General features: G+C 43.0%; 1 protein-coding gene across 1 annotated transcript in view; it reads right to left on the bottom strand.

Annotated features, from left to right (window-relative positions):
* SYCP3 (synaptonemal complex protein 3) overlaps window positions 1–20,720 on the bottom strand; it is a 96,168-nt gene that overhangs the window by 58,365 nt on the left and 17,083 nt on the right. Inside the window, exon 6 of the mRNA XM_073620329.1 lies at window positions 382–481. Coding sequence (XP_073476430.1) covers window positions 382–481 — 100 coding nt within the window. The remainder of the gene's footprint in view (window positions 1–381; window positions 482–20,720) is intronic.

Genomic DNA, 20,720 nt, shown 5'->3' with positions numbered 1-20,720 from the left:
CAAATTTTTCCATCGGAATTTCCGACACACAAAGTTTGAGAGCTGGATCTAAAATTTTCCGACAACAAAATCTGTTAGCGGAAATTCCAATCGTGTGTCGACAATTCCGACGCACAAAGTGCCACGCATGCTCAGAATCAAGCAGAAGACCAGCACTAACTATTGAACTTCATTTTTCTTGGCTCGTTGTACGTGTTGTATGTCACCGCGTTCTTGACGTTCGGAATTTCCGACCAACTTTGTGTGACCATGTGTATGCAAGACAAGTTCGAGTCAACATCCGTCGGAAAAAATCCGATGGATTTTGTTGTCGGAATGTCCGATCGTGTGTACAGGGCATGAGTTTAGATATGTAATGGTTTCAGCAAACTGTATACTAACAGTGAACTTTTCTTCCTGTGCTTCTGTTTTCTGTACGTCAGCTTCCCACTGTTCAAATATTGCCTGAAATTGCTGAGAATATTCATCGCTCAACTTCTGCCTAAAATATATGTACAAAATAAACATGATAACAAGTTAACAAGGGTGTAAAAAATGCAAGTGTAATGTTTAGTCTTTAACCATACCAATCCCCACCACCCCCCCACCCCTCACTCGGCCTGCTGCTGCCAGTTTCCCATTGGTCATAGTGAGGACTAATCAGTGGCAGAAAAAAGGAGCACCATGGGACATGTAGTTCTAAAACACAAGCGGCCCCAATCAATCTTATTGGGGCAGACTACGGCCCCCCCGCACGCTGAAAAGCAGGGGAGAGTGAGCCTGGAGGGAAGTTCATTCCCGCCACCAAGCTTCACCCCTGGATGCAGATCCACAGCCATCTCATCGGTAGTGTGGATACTCAGGGTTACCTCCTGGCATGCCTGCACAGACATCGCTAAGTCCCTGGGTCATCAGGCCGTCAATGGGGTGTCTTTCATCTGACTGCAGGTCCTTCAGGAGCCTATTTCCGGGACATCCCATTCCTTTGAGCCTTGGTATTATTAGGACTGGTGAGCGAGTGGAAGCCCACCCTGTGTACACACTACAAAGAAACTGCATATAGACACCTTTATCCCATCTCTGTACATGAGAGCTTCCAAAGGAAACACTTTGCAAACATTATGCTTTATTGCCCGTCACCATTGCACAGCAATTACCCTATGCCCTTGTTGAGCTAGCTGAAGACTCTGGACATCTACACTACAAGGACTTCTCCACTTTCTCCCCCCAACTTAAAGGACACAGTGCATAACATCTGTGCACTTTTAAGGGGGAACTCTACTCAGATGCTGTTTATTTGTTGTTTTATAAATTGTGCTATTTACTTTTTGGGCCCGTGGCAGCAGGATTTTAAGAGAGCAGTTGATACGGAAAGGTCATTCACTTCCCTTTTTTTACCTGGCGTCTGGCATCTTCCAGAGCCTACAGGTTATTACCAGTTGGTTTACTGTGATCTTTATTACATTGCATGTCTTTTGTATACTTGCTTAGACCAACTTTGAGATAGAATATGTCTGCATTAACATTCCTTTCTTTTTGTTGCCTTAAAAAAAACCCTAGTAAAATATTAATTTGCTTTGTTTTGCATTTGCAGTGATTTTGTTTAACCAAGTGTGCGAAAGAGGCTGAGATTGTTCTTGAGGTGCAGAACAGAGAACCTAAAATTACCAAGTGGCTCCTTCGGGGGTGGCGCTACACTGGCAAAAAAAGAAGGCTGCAGGGACATCCTGTTAGCCATAGTGTTTTTTGCTAGTGTTCTTAGATGATGGATGTCTTCTGTCTGCTGAGAAAAGCGTACCTATTTTCTGTTGAGTTTTTTCTAAAAAAAGATTCTTCTATCAAGATTCCTGGCTGCACCATGGCCATTACAGCTTTCAGATCAGTTGACTCCTCATCTATGCCTTGGGGAACCATACCTGGACCCTGCCTGGAGATGACGCAGCATTGCTTCGGGCACTAGATCCTGCAAGGGAGCTCACCTTGGCAGGTGGTTCACCATGGTGAGTTAGTTGCGGGGGTGCTATACAAGTTCAGGGTTGTGGTCTGCTGGCGGCAGAGCCCTGTTCCTTAAGATACCTTTAACCACTTCAGCCCCGGAAGGTTTTACCCCCCCTAATGACCAGAGCACTTCAATTTGGCACTGCGCTGCTTTAACTGGTAATTGCGCCGTCATGCAATGCTGTACCCAAATTAAATTTGCGTCCTTTTTTCCCACAAATAGAGCTTTCTTTTGGTGGTATTTGATCACCTCTGGGATCTTTATTTTTTTGCAATATAAATGAAAAAACACTGAAAATTTTGAAAAAAATTATATTTTCTACTTTTTGTCATAAAAAAAATTCAATAAACTTAATTTTAGTCATACATTTGTATTCAGCCACATGTCTTGGGTAAAAAAAAAAAATTCAATAAGGTTATATTTATTGGTTTGGGAAAAAGTTATAGCGTCTACAAACTATGGTCCATTTTCTGGAATTGACGCAGCTTTTAGTTTGTGATTGCCTATCTCATTTCTTGAGGTGCTAAAATGGCAGGGCAGTACAAAACCCTTCCAAATTACCCCTTTTTGGAAAGTAGACACCCCAAGGAATTTGCTGAGAGGTATGTTGAGCCCATTGAATATTTTATTTTTTGGTCACAAGTGATTAAAAAATGCCAAAAAAGAAAAAAGTTTTACACAAAGTTGTCAAAGAAATTATATATTGCTCACACATGCCATGGGTATATGTGGAATTACATCCCAAAATACATTCAGCTGCTTCTCCTGAGTACAGGGATACCATATGTGTGAGACTTTTTGGGAGCCTAGCCATGTACAGAACCCCAAAAACCAATCACTGCCTTCAGGATTTCTAAAGGCGTACAATTTTTATTTCACTCCTCACTAGCACAGTTTCGGAGGCCATGAAATGCCAAGATAGCACAACCCCCCCCCAAATGACCCTATTTTGGAAAGTAGACACTCCAAGCTATTTGCTGAGAGGCATGTTGAGTCAATGGAATATTTTGCCACAAGCTTCGGGAAAATTACAAATTCTTTTTTTTTTTTTTTTTTTGTCAAAAAGTTGTCACTAAATGATATATTGCTCAAACGTGCCATGGGTATATTTGGCGGCGAGCATCATTCACGTTGGCGTGCCTTGTCATGCACAAATGGCGTTGGAGGCAGAGCTCACTGGGCCCTCTGGTGATATAAACTGGGGGCTAGCCATGGCTGGGATCTGTTTGTCACTTCCTATTTCCTGTTTCACTCACTCGCAGCAGTTTCACTTTATTCAAGGTGAGTCCACACTCCTTGATGGATGCTAATCATCCATTCACTCCCTTCACATATGAAAACCTAACTTTAGCATGGTCTGCCATATACATTGTCTCACATGTTCACTCACATGGTTCATTCATTCACACACCATTACACATTCATCAAATTTATTTCACTGTCTCCGAGTTTCCAAGTCCATCTAGCGTTGAACAACATTGGTTCATATGTATATATAGTGCTGTGAAAAAGTAATTGCCCCTTCCTGATTTTTTTTTTTTTGCATATTTCTCACACTTAAATGATTCAGATCATCAAACAAATTTTAATATTACACAAAGATAAACCGAGTAAATCCAAGATGCAGTTTTTAAATTATTACTTAATTTATTAAGGGAAAAAAGCTGTTCAAACCTGCCTGGCCCTATGTGAAAAGGTAATTGCCCCCTCCCATACTGAATCATGAATGAACTGTGATTATCCACAATTTTTTGGAAAGCTGAGTTAAATTTCACTTGCCACACCCAGGCCTGATTTTTGCCAGACCTGTTGAATCAAGAAATCACATAAATAGAAACTGTCTGACAAAGTGAAGGACGCTAACAGATCACAAAAAGCCACACATCATGCCACAATCTAAAAAAATTCAAGAACAGATTGGAAACAAAGTATTGTACATGTATCGGTCTAGGAAGGGTTTCAAAGCCATTTCTAAGGCTTTGGAACTCCAGTGAACCATGGGGAGAGCCATTATCCACAAACGGAGATAACTTGGAACAGTGGTGAACCTTCCCAGGAGTGGCTGGCCTACAAAAATTACTCCAAGAGCATGACGATGACTCATCCAGGAGGTCATAATGTCATAAAAGAACCCAGTGCAACATCTAAAGAACTGCAGGCCTCACTTGCCTCAGGTAAGATCAGTGTTCATGATTCAACACTAAGAAAGAGACTGGGTAAAAATGGCATCCATGGGAGAGTTCCAAGGCCAAAGCTGACCAAAAAGAACACAAAGGCTCATCTCACGTTTACCAAAAAACATCTTGATTATCCCCAAGACTTTTAGGCAAATATTCTGTGGACTGATGAGACAAAAATTTTACTTTTTGGAAGGTGCGAGTCCCGTTACATCTGGCATAAAACTAATACAGCATTTCATAACAAGATCATACCAACAGTCAGACATGGTGATGGTAGCTTGATGGTCTGAGGCTGTTTTGCAGCTTCATGACCTGGACGACATACCATAATTGAAGGAACCATGCATTCTGAGGTCTACCAGAAAATCCTAAAGGAGAATGTCCGGCCATCAGTTCGTGATCTCAAGCTCAAGTGCACTTGGGTTATGCAGCAGGACAATTATCTAAAACACAACAGCAAGTCCACCTGCAAATGTTTCAAACAAAGCAAAAGGTTTTGGGGTGGCCTAGTCAAAGCCCACACTTAAATCCAATTGAGATGCTGTATCATGACCTTACACAGGCCGTTCATGTTGGTAAACCCTCCAATGTGGCTGAATTAAAACAATTCTGCAAAGAAGAGTGGGCTAAAATTGCACCACAGCAATGTGAAAGACTCTGCCAGTTATCACAAATGCTTGATTGCAGTTGTTGCCACCAAGGGTGGCACAACCAGTTATCAGGTTTAGGGGGCAATTAGTTTTTCACATAAAGCCAGGCAGGTTTGGACAGCTTTTTTGCCTTAATAAATTAAACCATCATTTAAAAACTGCATTTTTTTTACTCTAGTTATTTTTGTCTAATGATAAAATTGGTTTGATGATCTGAGTCATTTAAGTGTTACAGATATGCAAAAAAAATCAGAAAGGGGACAAATACTTTTTCACAGCATTGTATATTTTTCATTACATTATATACTTCATGGTTACTCTGTTGGTATAGTACCAACTGATATATATATATATATATATATATATGCTTATTTTAGCTGACATATACAATGGACTTGGATACATTCTATGCAGGACACACACTCTATCACACTATTTTTGTCATTTTTTTTTTTTTATTTACACATTTTATTAATTAATTAATTTTTTTCTCTATTGTCTCCTAGATTCTAAGTCCATATCATTATGGAACCAGATTGGTTCATGCATATACATACGTATATATTACTTTACTTTTATACTGTTATGACAGCATCTATTGATACATATGCATTTATGTTTCAGTTGATATTATTAATGGATACTGGGAAATCTTTGGTGACACACACCCCCATCCTGGCCATGTCTGCCCCCCGTTTGTGCTCTGTTGGGTTGGTTTTTCCTCCACCTCCTCAGCTACCGAGCCAGTCGCTCATTACTGCTGCCTCTAGGTATTCAGCATTTGGTAGTTTGATCCAGCCTCTAGTGAGTATGAGGCCATGCGTTTTGGACCCTCTTGACTAATTGTCACGATACCATCTCTGTGTTGATACTTATTTTGTTCATTATACCCCCTACAGATGTACTACACATGCATCTACCCCTGATGAAGCGAGCATGGTCTTGCAAAACACGTTGGAATACTTTTCATGCCTGTGTACTTTGCAATTTACATTTTATACCATGATGCGTGTAATTACATTTTTTACTGTATGTATCATTTTAGTAGCTTTGCTATGATTAATGTTGTTTATGTTTGCATGACAATTTTAATACATTTTGAGACTGCATTTACTCTGTCAATTGTTGGCTAACCGCATTCACCTCATTTAAAGTCCTGGGGCAATTTCCTGTATTTTGTTGCATATATTGGGATGGAGGTGGTTTGCGGGTGACATCAGACCTTTTCCTTTTTATGCCATGAGTATATGTGGAATTACAACCCAAAATACATTCTGCTGCTTCTCCTGAGTATGGGGATACCACATCTGTGAGACTTTTTAGGAGTCTAGCTGTGTACAGGACCCCGAAAACCAATCACCGCCTTCAGGATTTCTAAGGGTGTACATTTTTTATTTCACTCCTCACTAACTATCACAGTTTCGGAGGCCATGAAATGCCAAGATAGCACAAACATCGCCCCCCCCCCCCAAAAAAAAGCCACATTTTGGAAAGTAGACACCCCAAGCTATTTGCTGAGAGGCACATTGAGTATTTTGCAGATCTTGCTTGTTGTCACAAAGTTTTGAGAATTGAAAAAATAAAAAATTTAATTTTCCTTTTCTTTCTTCATTTTCCAAAACAAATGAGAGCTGCAAAATACTCACCATGCCTCTTAGAAAATACCTTGGATGTGTCTACTTTCCAAAATGGGGTCATTTGGGGGGGTTTGTGCTATCTTGACACTTCAGGGCCTCCGAAACTGTGATAGGTAGGGAGGAGTGAAATCACCATTTTACGCCCTTAGAAAGCCTGAAGGCGGTGATTGGTTTTCGGGGTCCTGTATGCGGCTATGCTCCCAAAAAGTCTAATCCCCGTACTCAGAAGCAGCAGAATGTATTTTGGGGTATAATTTCACATATACCCATGCCATGTGTGAGCAATATATAAAAAAAAAACAAAAAAAAATTTTCCTGAAACTTGTGGCAAAATATAAAATATTCCACGGACTCAAAATGCTTCTCAGCAAATAGCTTGGGATGTCTACTTTCCAAAAAAGGGTCATTTGGGGGGGGGGGGGGGGGGGGCATTTATTTTATGCCCAACATTAGAAGCTTATGCCACTCATCACCCACTCTTCTAACCACTTGAACCACCAATATTTTTTTTTCTAGAAAATTACTTTGAACCTCCAAATATTATATATTTTTTTTTAAAGCAGAGATCCTACAGATTAAAATGGTGGGTGTTGCAATTTTTTTTTGCGCTGCGATTTTTCAAACGCAGATTTTGGGGAAAAAACAAAACTTTTATGATTTTTAATGCACAAAAACACCCTATATTGCCCAAATGTTTGGTGAAATATAAAAGATGTTCTTATGCCGAGTACATAGATACCAAACATGACATGCTTTAAAATTATGCACAACCAGAGGTGACAAACTATATACATTTTTAAAAGTCTTTACAGATTACCACTTTAGATTTACAGAGGAGGTCTACTGCTAGAATTACTGCCCTCGATCTGATATTTGCAGTGATACCTCACATGCATGGTGCAACTGCTGTTTACATATGACACGAGATCGATGCTTGCGTTCGCCATTGCACGCATGCACGGGGGGGGACAGCGGTGCTTTAATTTTTTTCAATTTTCTTTTATTCATTTTGCTTTTTTATTTTATTTTTACACTGTCCCTTTCATTTTTTATTTTTTTTTTAATCATTTTTATTGTTATCACAGGGAATGTAAATTGCCCCTATGATAGCAATATGTAGTGACAGGTACTCTTTTTTGGGGTCTATTAGACTCTAGATCTCTCCTCAGCCCTTAAAGCATCTGACCACACCAAGATCGGTGTGATAAGATGTTTTCCCAATTTCCCAATAGCGCCGTTTATATCCAGCGAAACCGAAGTCATTAAATGATGGCAGCTTCCAGTTTATTAGGCCATAGAGATAATTGGAGCTGTTGGTCTCCGATCAGCTCTATGGTCAGCTGGCAGAACCACCAATTGCATTCTCGGTTTCCCCGGTGGGACAGGAGAGCCCAAGAAAACCATGGAAGATGGCTGCTTGTAAAAGCAAAAAAAACGATACCAAGATGATACCTATACCTGCAGGCATCATTCCGGTATAACCACTCAAAGTCCAGCAACATACCAGTATGTCGCTGGTCCTTGTTGGGCATATATTGTAATGTTCTTTTTTTTTCATGCAGCCTGTGGGCTGAACTAAAAAAGAGAACCTAACAGATTTCTCCATTAACATCAATAGGTGGTATGCCCACCATTAGAAAACCACCCTGCATCCAGCCACTTCTAATGATGGGCATACAATAAATATAAAAAGTAAAAGAGCAAAAAAAATATGCCAAAGCATTGGGGCAATCCGCCCCTAACGTCCACCCCTGCCCCTATGCTTCAGCATATATGCTCTTTTTTTTAAAACTGTGGTGGTGAAATCACCTCCTACAGCGCTGGAGTCACAGATTCATGTATCGTGAGAGCAAACCCTTTTGCTGTCAAAATAAATAATTCAGTGCTGCAGCTGAATGGCGTACCTGCAAAGCAAACTATAGTTAACAATAAAACACAGTAACAGTACAGTATAACAGTAGAATGACATACCTGCAAAGCAAACACGATAAAACACAGTAACGATAAAACATTACAATTAAGCATAAAATACAGTAAAACAGAGCAGAACAATATAGAGAGAAGACCCATAAAACGACAACTATTTTTGACTTATTTATTTTTTATTAATTTTTTTACACTTTTATTTGTTACTGTAAAGGTTCCAGGTTCGGGTCTCTCAAAATGCGAAGGCCATCTCAACTTTCAAGACCCCGTTTGAAAATGTGCCCTAGGACTGTGCTGTACCCTATGCTAAAACTCCACTAGTGTGTGGTAGCGACGGAAACAGTCCCCGTTGCAGAGATCAGGTTGGTCAGGACAGGAGGGACAATAATAGTGGGTGTCACACCTATATCTGCGTTTTTTTACACAACATCTTCTTTGGGGTGATCTTTTGGCAGGGGTACAGCCAGCTCACTGCATTTGGATTGGGAAGTTGGGCCACAGCACCTTCTAGAAACAGAAAGGCTGTGATGATCTCTTCCTGGAATTTTAGGAAGGATCCAGTTCATCCAGATGCTTTGTATAGCACATAAGCGTTGTACAGAGGCAATTGGAATAGGTATACAGACACTTTTTTGTACCAGCATCTGGCCTTATGGGCAATTAAGTATGGCCACATAATCTGTTTGTTGAAGTCCTTTCCTCCCATTTTAAGGTTGTTTTTATGCAAACAGAGGTGCTTCTCAACAACACCAGTCGCTGTAGTAATTTGGACTGCCGTGTCTGCATGAATGGAATACAGAACAAAAATGTTCCGTTTGTCTTTCCATCTCATGGCAAGCAATTTGTTGGCCCTCAAGCCGGCTCTTAGCCCCTGTCTAAGTCCGGTATCTACAAGCCATTGGGGGAAGCCTTGGCGATTCAATAGCCCTGTGCCACGTGCGCCAATTCCTAATTGAAAGAGGTGTCTAAAAAGTGGCATGCTTGATAAAAATTGTCCACATATAAATGGTACCCCTTTCGGAATAAGCAATCTTGCTGCTGCTCTCTATGTAGTCTGGGCAATCATGGGGCTCTACGCTTCTAACTTTTCCCTTGTAAACCAGGAAACTATATGTATAGCCTGCTAAATTGCTTTAGTTCACAATAGATCTGTACAGATCTTCTGTAAAAAACAGCTCGTAAAATTCAAGGGAAGTAAAATACGCTGTTTCCACATGAATTCCGGGTTGGCCAGTGATTGGGGGAAGTACGGGGGCTCCAGAAGTGGTGGGCTGCCAATCAGGATCTGCAAACATATCAGGAAGGGCCCTATGGGCTCTACGGGCCTGTCTTTGAATTCTTGGTGGCTGCGGGGCACTACATGTGCTAGCCACGGCTCCAGCTTGAACTGCACTTATGGGACTTGCCACTTCACCAAGTGATACTGCAGTGCTGGTTTGTCTACGACCAGGATGTACTAGGCTGCTGGTGCTTGCCAGTTCACCAGAAGGTTGAGCGGCACTAGTTCTAGCTCTCTGCTCCATACGAGAACCCTGCGGTTGTTGCACCTCAACAACATAAGAACGGGGTCGGGTACGCCTGACCTTAGCAGGCACCACTACTCCGTTGTCAGAGCTATCTGTCAGGGTGCCACTTCTCTCTACCGGTTTGTATACTGAGCCTGAATCTGACAGTGAGGCTTCCCCTTCGCTCTCATCTGTCATGCTCAGCAACTTGTAGGCCTCTTCACTAGTGAACCTCTGTTTGGACATTTTGGCCTCTAAATTTACAGGTACAACTAGTGCAATCACAGGCAAAAGAGCAACTGGTTGTCAACGACTGCTTGTATCACTACAAAAAAAATTAACTGTTAGCGCTAGCAGGGATCAAGCCTAACTATGCTAACGTTGCAGTTTTGTGTGTTGTGTTTTGTAGGTGACAGTGATCGATTTATACTGCACTTGGGTGGGCTGGCATAGGCGGAGGGGCTAAACACAGTTGCTAGCAGGTGTCTGGACTGATTCTGCTAACGCCACATTTTTGGGAACATTAAACTATTGGGGACGCTAGTATAGATCTGATCAGATCAAAGATATTGATCCGTTCAAACACTATACTCGTAAGGGAGGTGTATGGTGTGTGCGTGGGTGTTGTCGCTACTGGCACTAATCTGACACTGCCCCTGACACTAAAACCTGCCCGGGGGGGCGATCAGGGGGTTAAACCTTTATTAGGTAATATATGGTGGGTACCCTGACGCTATAAAAAACTGATGGTGACAGTAACTAGCTAACTGATGTCACCCGTGACACTGATACGGTGATCAGAAAATAGATCTGTACACTATACTAGTGACACTGGTGACAGGGGGTGAAAGGGTTAACGGGGGTGATCAAGGGGTTAAACCTTTATTAGGGGGTTAATGAGGGGTACCCTAAACCTACCTGGGCCTACTACAAACTAATTAGTAACCACCCTAATGCTGATTAGTGTCACAAGTGACACTAGTACAGTGACAAGTGAAAAATCTGAAAACTGCACTTGGTGGCACTGTGACAGGGAGTGAAAAGGTTAACTGGGGGGGGGGTGAGGGGATGACAAGTGTGCCTATGTGTACTGGTGTTAGGGTAGTGTTGGTGCAACTCACGGTTAGATGTCCTCTCTCCTCTCACTGGAACCAAAAAGGGCTCCACGAGGGGAGGTGACATCACTTGTCTGCCGGTGTTTACATTCACAGGCAGAGGACAGTCTCTCATTCGTTAGAACGGATCACCAGGTTCAGGCCAGAAATCATAGGCCTCGGCCTGGAGACTGATCGGTTCTCTACTGAATCCGATTGCCGTGGGGACGCCGGGAGCATGTGCGCATGCCCCTAGGCGGCCGTGGGCCTGACCTATACCTAGAGGGATTTACCCAGGAGAGCCGACCTGCCGCAGTATAATGAAGGTGGCTGGTCGGCAACTGGTTAAAGCAATCTACTGAGCTGGCCAGAACCAGCTCTTGAGGAAGTCTATTCCACATTGTCACAGCTTACTGTGAAGAAAGCTTTCCAAATTTGTAGATGAAATCTCTTTTCCTCTAGACGTAAAGAGTGCCCCCTTGTGATGACCTTCAGCCCACGTTCACATTGGGCCGATTTGACATGCGATTTGACATGTCAAATTGCATGCCAAATCGGAGCCTATTGCTGGCAATGGCATCATCCAAATCGATGCGCCGGCTTTGCGGCACCGCACTGATTCCCAAAACTAGTATGCACTACTTTTGGTGACTTCTACGGCAATTTCAATAGATAGCTGTGCATGAACCTGCACAGATGTCTGTCCAATTGCCCCCGAAGTCGGACTGTTTGAAATCGTGCGAGTTCAGCTGAACTCGCTCAATTTCAAACCCACCCTCTGTGTGAACGTGGGCTAAAGTGAAAAACTCAACACCAAGTTCACTATACAGTGCCTTGAAAAAGTATTCATACCCGTCATTTTTTCCTCATTTTGTCATGTTACAACCAAAATGTAAATGTATTTTATTGGAATTTTATGTAATAGACCAATACAAAGTGGCACATAATTTTGAAGTAGAATGATAATGATAAATGGTTTTCCATATTTTTTTACAAATAAATACCTAAAAAGTCTGGCCTGCATTTGTGTTTAGCCCCCTTTATTCTGATACCCCTAACTAAAATCTAGTGGAACAAATTGTCCTCAGAAGTCACCTAATTAGTAAATAGAATCCACCTGTGTGTACTTTAATCTCAGTATAAATACAGCTGTTCTTTGAAGCCCTCAGAGGTTTGTTAGAGAACCTTAGTGAACAAACAGCATCGTGAAGGCCAAGGAACACACCAGACAGGTCAAGGATAAAATTGTGGAGAGGTTTAAGGCAGGGTTAGGGTATAAAAAAAAATCCCAAGCTTTGAACATGTCATGGAGCACTGTTCAATCCATCATCCGAAAATGGAAAGAGTATGGCACAACTGCAAAATTACCAAGGCATGGCCATCCACCTAAAATGACAGGCAGGGCAAGGAGAGCCTTAATCAGAGAGCAGCCAAGAGATCTACAGCTCAGATGGGAGAATCTATCCACAGGACAACCATTAGTTGTGCGCTTGACAAATCTGGTCTTTATGGAGAAGTGACAAGAAGAAAGTCATTATTGAAAGAAATCCATAAGAAATCCCATTTGCAGTTTGCGAGAAGCCATGTGGGGGACACAGCGGACATGTGGAAGAAGGTGTGTATGGCGGAAAACTAACACTGCACATCACACTGAATACACAATCCCCACCGTGAAATATGGTGGTGGTAGCATCATGTTGTCGGGATGCTTTTCTTCAGCAGGGACAGGGAAGCTGGTCAGAGCTGATGGGAAGATGGATGGAGCCAAATGCAGGGCACCCTTAGAAGAAAACCTGTTAGAGTCTGCATAAGACTTGAGACTGGGGCAGAGGTTCACCATTCAACAGGACAACGACCCTAAACATACAGCCAGAGCTACAATGAAATGGTTTAAATCAAAGCATATTCATGTGTTAGAATGGCCCAGTCAAAGTTCAGACCTAAATCCAAATGAGAATCTGTGGCAAGACTTGAAAATTTCTGTTCACAGGCGCTCTCCATCCAATTTGACAGAGCTTGAGCTATTTTGCAAAGAAGAATGGGCAAACATTTCATTCTAGATTTGCAAAGCTGGTAGAGACATACCCAAAAAGACTTGCAGCTGTAATTGCAGCGAAAGGTGGTTCTACAACGTATTGACTCAGGGGGGCTGAATACAAATGCACACCACACTTTTCAGATATTTATTTGTGACAAATGTCGAAAACCATTTATCATTTTCCTTCCACTTCACAATTATGTGTCACTTTGTGTTGGTCTATCACATAAAATACATTTACGTTTTTGGTTGTAACGTGACAAAATGTGGAAAATGTCAAGGGGTATGAATACTTTTTTAAGGCACTGTATTAGTTTGGTTGCCCTTCTGTGCACTATTTTTTTCCCCAGCAAGAACTCATCTTTGTGGTCTTTCATTAAACTCTCCAATATCTTCCTGACCATAGAAGTTATGCCGTGTACACACGGGCGGACTTTTCAACCGGACTGGTCCGACAAACTTTCCAGCGGACTTTCGGCGGACGTTTGTGGCCTGTTTCACGGGGGGGATTTTCTCAGGAAAGTGGTGTTCGTGGAGTCTGCTCACGGAATCAGAGCAAATATTTTCTGGTGGGCTTTCAGGGTACAAAAGTGCAGAGATTACTTGTTCCTGGTAGTGAAGATAGGATAAGGGGGTTTAAGTACTGTATTTATTGGCGTATAACACTCACTTTTTCACCCTGCAAATCGGTTGCAAATAGTGTGTGCGTGTTATACGCCGATACTGCAATTTGGGCTGCCTCGGAGAGAACGGGGAGGGGAACGGACAAGCGCCATCAAATTATATACAGCGAGAATCTCCTGTTTACACAGCGGCCCCTGTAATAAGAAGTCCCGTCTCCTGGGCCAGCATTGGACCACTGTTCTGTCTATCATAGAATCTGGTCCAGGAGGCGGGACTTTGCATTAAAGAGGCCGCCGAGTAAACAGGAGATTCTCCCTGTATGTAATCTGATGGCGCTCATCCCGCCCCCTCCCTGAGATGGGCATTGATCAAGCTGCATTGATGGGCAATTGTGAGGCTGTGGATGGGCATTTTTGAGGCTGCAGATGGACACTAATCAAGATGCATTAATGGGCAATTGTGAAGCTACAGATGGGCATTGATCAAGCTGCATTGATGGGCAATTTTGAGGCTGCAGATGGACAATGATCAGGCTGCATTGATGGGCACTGATCCTTATTTTGCTTCAAAGTTCTTTATTTAAAATTAAAGTTTTTTTTCCTGAAACTTCCCTTTTAAAATGAAGGTGCGTGTTATACGCCTGTGCGTGTTATATGCCGATAAATATGGTAGATTTTTTGTAAATAACATAAGTGTTATACATGGCCAAACTGAAAAAATAAATGGACACTTTTTTATACCAATGACGGGATTTTCTTGTGGGAAGGTATGGTTCAATCATCTGATCATTGAAGTCCACTCCCCCCCATAAACAAATTATATAGTCACAGATACAAGGAGGTTTCTGGATTGGGCAGTTTCTTCTGGAGACTTCCAAGTAGGTGTCATTATGGATTGTCGTGAGCATGTGGACGCTTCATCTGTCCCTCCACTTGACAGCCAATAGCTCCTGGTTCCGCAAAGACCCAGCCTCCCCTCGTCGTAGCCTTTCATTGACGAGTTTTTGCGGGAAGCCCTTTCTATTGGCTCTTACTGTACCACATGCTGAGGTGTCTCTCCGGTGAAGATTGCGGAAGAGGGGCAAGCTCGTAAAAAAATTATTCACATAAAGATGGTATCCTTTTTCAAGGAGTGGATAGATAAGCTCCTAGACAACTCTTCCACTGGCTCCAATATACTCTGGGCATTCAGAGGGATGCAGTTGGGAGTCCTTCCCTTCGTACACCAGGAAGAGGTAGTTGTACCCTGTTGCTCGGTCACAAAGTTTGTACATTTTAACCCCATATCGGGCCCTTTTGCTGGGGATAAACTGTTTGATGCCCAGCCTGCCTGAGAATTTTACAAGAGACTCATCCACGGAGATATTCTGTGCGGGGGTATATAACTGTGAGAATTTTTCAGAGAAATGATTTAGGAGTGGGCAAATTTTAAATAATTTGTCAAAAGCTGGGTCATTTCAGGGAGGGCACTGGGTGTTGTCATTATAGTGGAGGAACCGCATAATCATAAGGTATCTTGCTCTTGGCATAATGGATGAGAAGAGTGGCATGTGGTAGATGGGGTTGGTATACCAATAGGAGTACAATTCTTTTTTTTTTTTGCGAGTCCCATCTTGCAAACCTGGCCTGTTAGTGGGTCCCGAGGAAAGGAGTTGAGAACCACTGCACTAGGCAGAACAGGGAAATGCCTTGTTTACATCTCCCTGTTCTGCCGCTCCGTGACACGATCGCGGGCCCCCGGTGGACATCGAGTCCGCGGGACCTGCGGGCACGGTCACTGAGTAGGCGGTGGGCGCGCGCACCCACAATGCCGTGATTTAAAGGGGACGTATCTGTATGCCCATTTGCCCAGCCATGCCATTGTGTTGACGCAACGTTCCAACACCTCGTGAACAAAATCTTCAGAGAGTACCTTAACCTGTTTTTGATCGTTTACCTGGATGACATTTTGATCTTTTCAGCCTCACTTGAACTCCACCAGGAGCATGTCAAGAAAGTACTAAACACCCTGCGGAGTCAGAACTTGTATGCTAAAGCAGAAAAGTGTGAATTCGAGAAGCAGTCCATCCAGTTCTTAGGGCTCATAATCTTCACTGAAGGGGTTTCAATGGACCACCAAAAGCAATCCTTACTTAATAATTAATGAATTAACAGTAATTTATGACACGGAATTAAAACAAGGGGGAAACTCACTTCATAGTCCTTATTTAAACTACGCACGCACATGGGGGGAAGGAACTGGAGTAAATTAATATTGAGGAATGAGGGAGGATGAATCACAGATTGAGGGAAAGGGTAGGAGAGAATAACGGGGGGAGAGAGAAAGGAGGAAAGAGGAGGAGGAAGTGGAAATCCTTCCTCTTTTTTTTTTGTTTTTGTTTTGGGGTTGTTAGTTTATAATTTGTAAATTACGGATGTTGGGATAAGTGGGGTAATTGTGGAATGATGTAATTTGGTGTCTTTGTTTTTTGGGTCGAATGAAGGGGTATAGTATGTTGTATAACTGGTGTAAACATATAGATGAAATAAAAATTTGGATTATTAAAAGCAAAAGCAATCCTTGAATGGCCTACACCCTCTAATAGAAAGGGAGTCCAAAGATTGGTTGGTTTCGCCAACTTCTACCAGAGGTTTATCAAAGGCTTCTCGACTATTATCTCCCCAATAACTCAGCTTACTCGCCTTTATACCCATTTCTTCTGGAACCAGGAAGCCCAGGCAGCCTTTGAACGCCTGAAGATATTGTTTACTTCCGCTCCAGTATTGCAACACCTGGACCCAGCATTTCCTTTCGTTCTTGAAGTTGATGCTTCCGATATAGCTACAGGAGCTGTCCTCTCCCAGCATCTGGGCCCAAAGGCCTTGTTGCACCCAGTAGCCTTCTGCTCCAAAAAATTAGGCCAAGTAGAAAAGAATTATGATGTAGGCGACAGAGAACTCCTGGCAATTAAAGTAGCATTTGAAGAGTGGAGGTATCTGTTGGAGGGCGCTACTCACCCAGTCATGATCTTTACTGACCATAAGAACTTAGAATATTTGAGATCTGCTAAGCGCTTAAGGCCCCAGCAGGCCAGATGGGCCTTATTTTTTTCAAGATTTAACTTCCATTTGACATATAGACCTGGATCTAAGAATGGGAAGGCACTGTTCCCTGAAGCTGCTGAACCTGCTCTCCTGAGCACCATTCTCTCTGCCCAGAACTTTTTGTTTATTTTTTGTTTATTCTGCCTAGCTTGAGATCGACTATTGAACAGGCTTCTGCATCTTGCCCTGAAACAGAGCATGCTTCTCTAAGGAGACAGGACGGAATTCTCTGGCATAAAGATAAGGTCTTCATACCCCAAGGCTTTCAGTTCTCAAAACATTCCATGACCACCAATTAGCTGGCCACTTTGGAGCCCGTAAAACCAATGAGCTCATCCAATGGTCCTTCTGGTGGCCCAACCTTGATCAAGACTGCAGAGCCTATGTTTTAACCTGCACTGGGTGCCTTCGCAGCAAAGGTGACAAGACTAAGCCCTGTGGATTATTGAGATCCCTAACCGTCCATGGAAGATCTCCATGGACTTTATCGTTGATGTACCGCCCTCTGAAGGATTCACTACTATCCTGGTGGTGGTGGATCGCCTGTCAAAAGATGGCTCACATGTTCATCAGAGAGATTGTGAGACTCCATGGTCTGCCCAACAATATTGTCTCGGATTGAGGAGTACAGTTTACCTCCAGATTCTGGAGGGCTCTTTGTAAAGCCCTGAGTGTGGAACTCTGCCTTTCTTCGGCCTACCACCCCCAGAGTAACGGACAAACCGAGCGTACAAATCAAACCTTGGAGCAGTACCTACGTTGCTTCTCAGCCTTTTCCGAAGACAATTGGGCTTCCCTGCTTCCACTGGCGGAGTTCGCCTATAACAACTCGCTACACTCTGCTACTAACCAGTCCTCGTTCTGGGCCAACTATGGATTCCACCCTTCCGCTATACCAGAGACTATACCCGAATCAGCAGTGCCTGCTGTACAGGACAGACTTGCCTTCATACAACGGAATTACCAACCCCTCCAAGAATGTATACAAAAGGCTCAGTCCAACTATAAAAGGTTCTTTGACAGGAAACGAAGAGGGAATCTCTCCCTTAAAGTCGATGATGAAGTATATCTATCAACAGCCAACCTGAAGTTACCGTGCCCTTCGAAGAAGTTGGGGTCGAGATATATTGGCCCTTTTTCCATTAAGCGTGTAATAAACCCAGTGGCCTTCGAGTTATCTCTGTCCGATTCATACAAAAGTCACCCAGTCTTTCACGTCTCTCTCCTCAAGCCAGCCATTCCGGATCCTTTTCCAGATAGAGTGGAACCACCTCCATCGGTAACTGTTGAAGGGGAAACAGAATACAAGCTGGAATCTATTCTAGATCGCAGAAAACGAGGTAGGCAGATCCAATACTTAATCAAGTGGAAAGGATATCCACCCGAAAAAAGCTCCTGGGAACACGAAGTCAATGTACATGCCCCCAGATTCCTCAGAGTTTCGGAGAAATACCCAGAGAAAATTGCCCAGATGGGCATCCAGAAGCTGCCCGTCGGGAGGGGGGCACTGTCAGGGCGCTGACAGCAGAAGGTCTTCAGGACCCAGCATCTGTCAGGGCACCAACAACAGGAGAAGGGCTCTAGGACCCAGCGTCCCCAGCAACACATCACATGGGCCTTTATAAGGAAGTGAATCAGTGCTTGAAGTTGCTGACTGATCTCAGCTTGTTACCTGTGTTCCTCAGTTTCTGACCCAGCTTGTTCCCGACCTGTCTGCCTATCTCCAGTCCCTGACCCCGGCTCGTCTGACGGATACTCTTTGCCTGCTTCTTGCAGTTTGACCTGGCTTCCACCTGACTTCGTCTCCACTGCTTTAAACCTGGTTCTGATCTCGGCTTGTGTTGACTACTCTATTATCTCAGTGACTTTACAGACCTGTCTCACCTCACAGGTGCCAGCTGCCTGCAGACTCTGTTCATCACAACAGCAGCATTTCTGAGCTTTCTGCAAGCAACTTCACAGGCGACCTGTGCTACTTTGTGCCCGACTCCTCCTGTCTCACCTTCAGGGAAGTCCGGAACTTAGCTGCAAAGGAAGTCCTCTCTCCATTGGCCTCCAGCACCTGGTACGTGATAAGGTTGTTAACATACAGTATCTCACAAAAGTGAGTACACCCCTCAAATTTTTGTAAATATTTTATTATATCTTTTCATGTGACAACACTGAAGAAATTACACTTTGCTACAATGTAAAGTAGCGAATGTACAGCCTGTATAACAGTGTAAATTTTCTGTGCCCTCAAAATAACTTAACACACAGACATTATTGTCTAAACCACTGGCAACAAAAGTGAGTACACCCCTAAGTGAAAATGTCCAAATTGGGCCCAAAGTGTCAAACTTTTTGTGTGGCCACCATTATTTTCCAGCACTGCCTTAACCCTCTTGGGCATGGAGTTCACCAGAGCTTCACAGGTTGCCACTGGAGTCCTCTTCCACTCCTCCATGATGATATCACAGAGCTGGTAGATGTTAGAGACCTTACGCTCCTCCACCTTCCGTTTGAGGATGCCCCACAGATGCTCATTAGGGTTTAGGTCTGGAGACGTGCTTGGCCAGTCCATCACCTTTACCCTCAGCTTCTTTAGCAAGGCAGTAGTCGCCTTGAAGATGTGTTTGGGGTCGTTATCATCATGTTGGAATACTGCCCTGCGGCCCAGTCTCCGAAGGGAGGGGATCATGCTCTGCTTCAATATGTCACAGTACATGTTGGCATTCATGGTTCCCTCAATGAACTGTAGCTCCCCAGTGCCGGCAGCACTCATGCAGCCCCAGAACATGACACTTCCACCACCATGCTTGACTATAGGCAAGACACACTTATCTTTGTACTCCTCACCTGGTTGCCACCACACATGCTTGACACCATCTACACTAAAAAAGTTTATGTTGCACTCATCAGACCACAGGACATGGTTCCAGTAATCCATGTCCTTAGTCTGCTTGTCTTTAGCAAACTGTTTGCGGGATTTCTTGTGCATCATCTTTAGAAGAGGCTTCCTTCTGGGACGACAGCACTCATACGTCTATTTCCCAAAGACAACTTCTGAATATGACGCTAAGCACGTGCATTCAACTTCTTTGGTTGACCATGGCGAGGCCTGTTCTGAGTGGAACCTGTCCTGTCAAACCTGTACGGGCTTGGCCACCGTGCTGCAGCTCAGTTTCAGGGTCTTGGCAATTTTCTTATAGCCTAGGCCATCTTTATGTAGAGCAACAATTATTTTTTTTCAGATCCTCAGAGAGTTCTTTGTCATGAGGTGCCATGTTGAACTTCCAGTGACCAGTATAAGAGAGTGAGCGCGATAACACCAAATTTAACACACCTGCTTCCCATTCAAACCTGAGACCTTGTAACACTAACAAGTCACATGACACTGGGGAGGAAAATGGCTAATTGGGCTCCATTTGGACATTTTCATTTAGCGGTATACTCACTTTTTGTGCCAGTGGTTTAGACATTAATGGCTATGTGTTGAGTTATTTTGAGGGGACAGCAAATTTACACTGTTATACAAGCTGTACACGCATTACTTTACATTGTAGCAAAGTGTCATTTCTTCAGTGTTGTCACATGAAAAGATACAATAAAAAATTTACAAAAATGTGAGGGGTGTACTCATTTTTGTGAGATACTGTACAGTAAATTGAGAAAGAAAATATAAACAGCAGCACTACACATTTTAAAGATTGGGCTATATGTTAAATGTAATTGACACTATGAAATTTTATTCCTTGATGGCAAGTACTTTATTTAAAAGAGATACTTTAGATTTCTGTTGAAATGATAGTTGGCAAGGGGTTAAATCTCTTTCTAACAAGCAAGTAAAATCTCAAAATGTAGCCCCAATCTAAGTGGCAACCAGATATTAAAAACATTATCTGCCAAAAAAATGCACAATTCAGCAGCAGTAAGATCTTTTAAACAAGACATCATCGTATGTACATAAACATCCGCATATTTCCCAGTGGAGAGACTTGACACCATTTCACGGGTGCACAAAAA

The sequence above is a fragment of the Aquarana catesbeiana genome, linkage group LG03 (genome assembly GCF_042186555.1).
Source record: "Aquarana catesbeiana isolate 2022-GZ linkage group LG03, ASM4218655v1, whole genome shotgun sequence".
Lineage (NCBI taxonomy): Eukaryota > Metazoa > Chordata > Amphibia > Anura > Ranidae > Aquarana > Aquarana catesbeiana.
The sequence above is the reverse complement of the archived record's forward strand: the minus strand, read 5'-3'. Positions and strand labels throughout refer to the sequence as shown.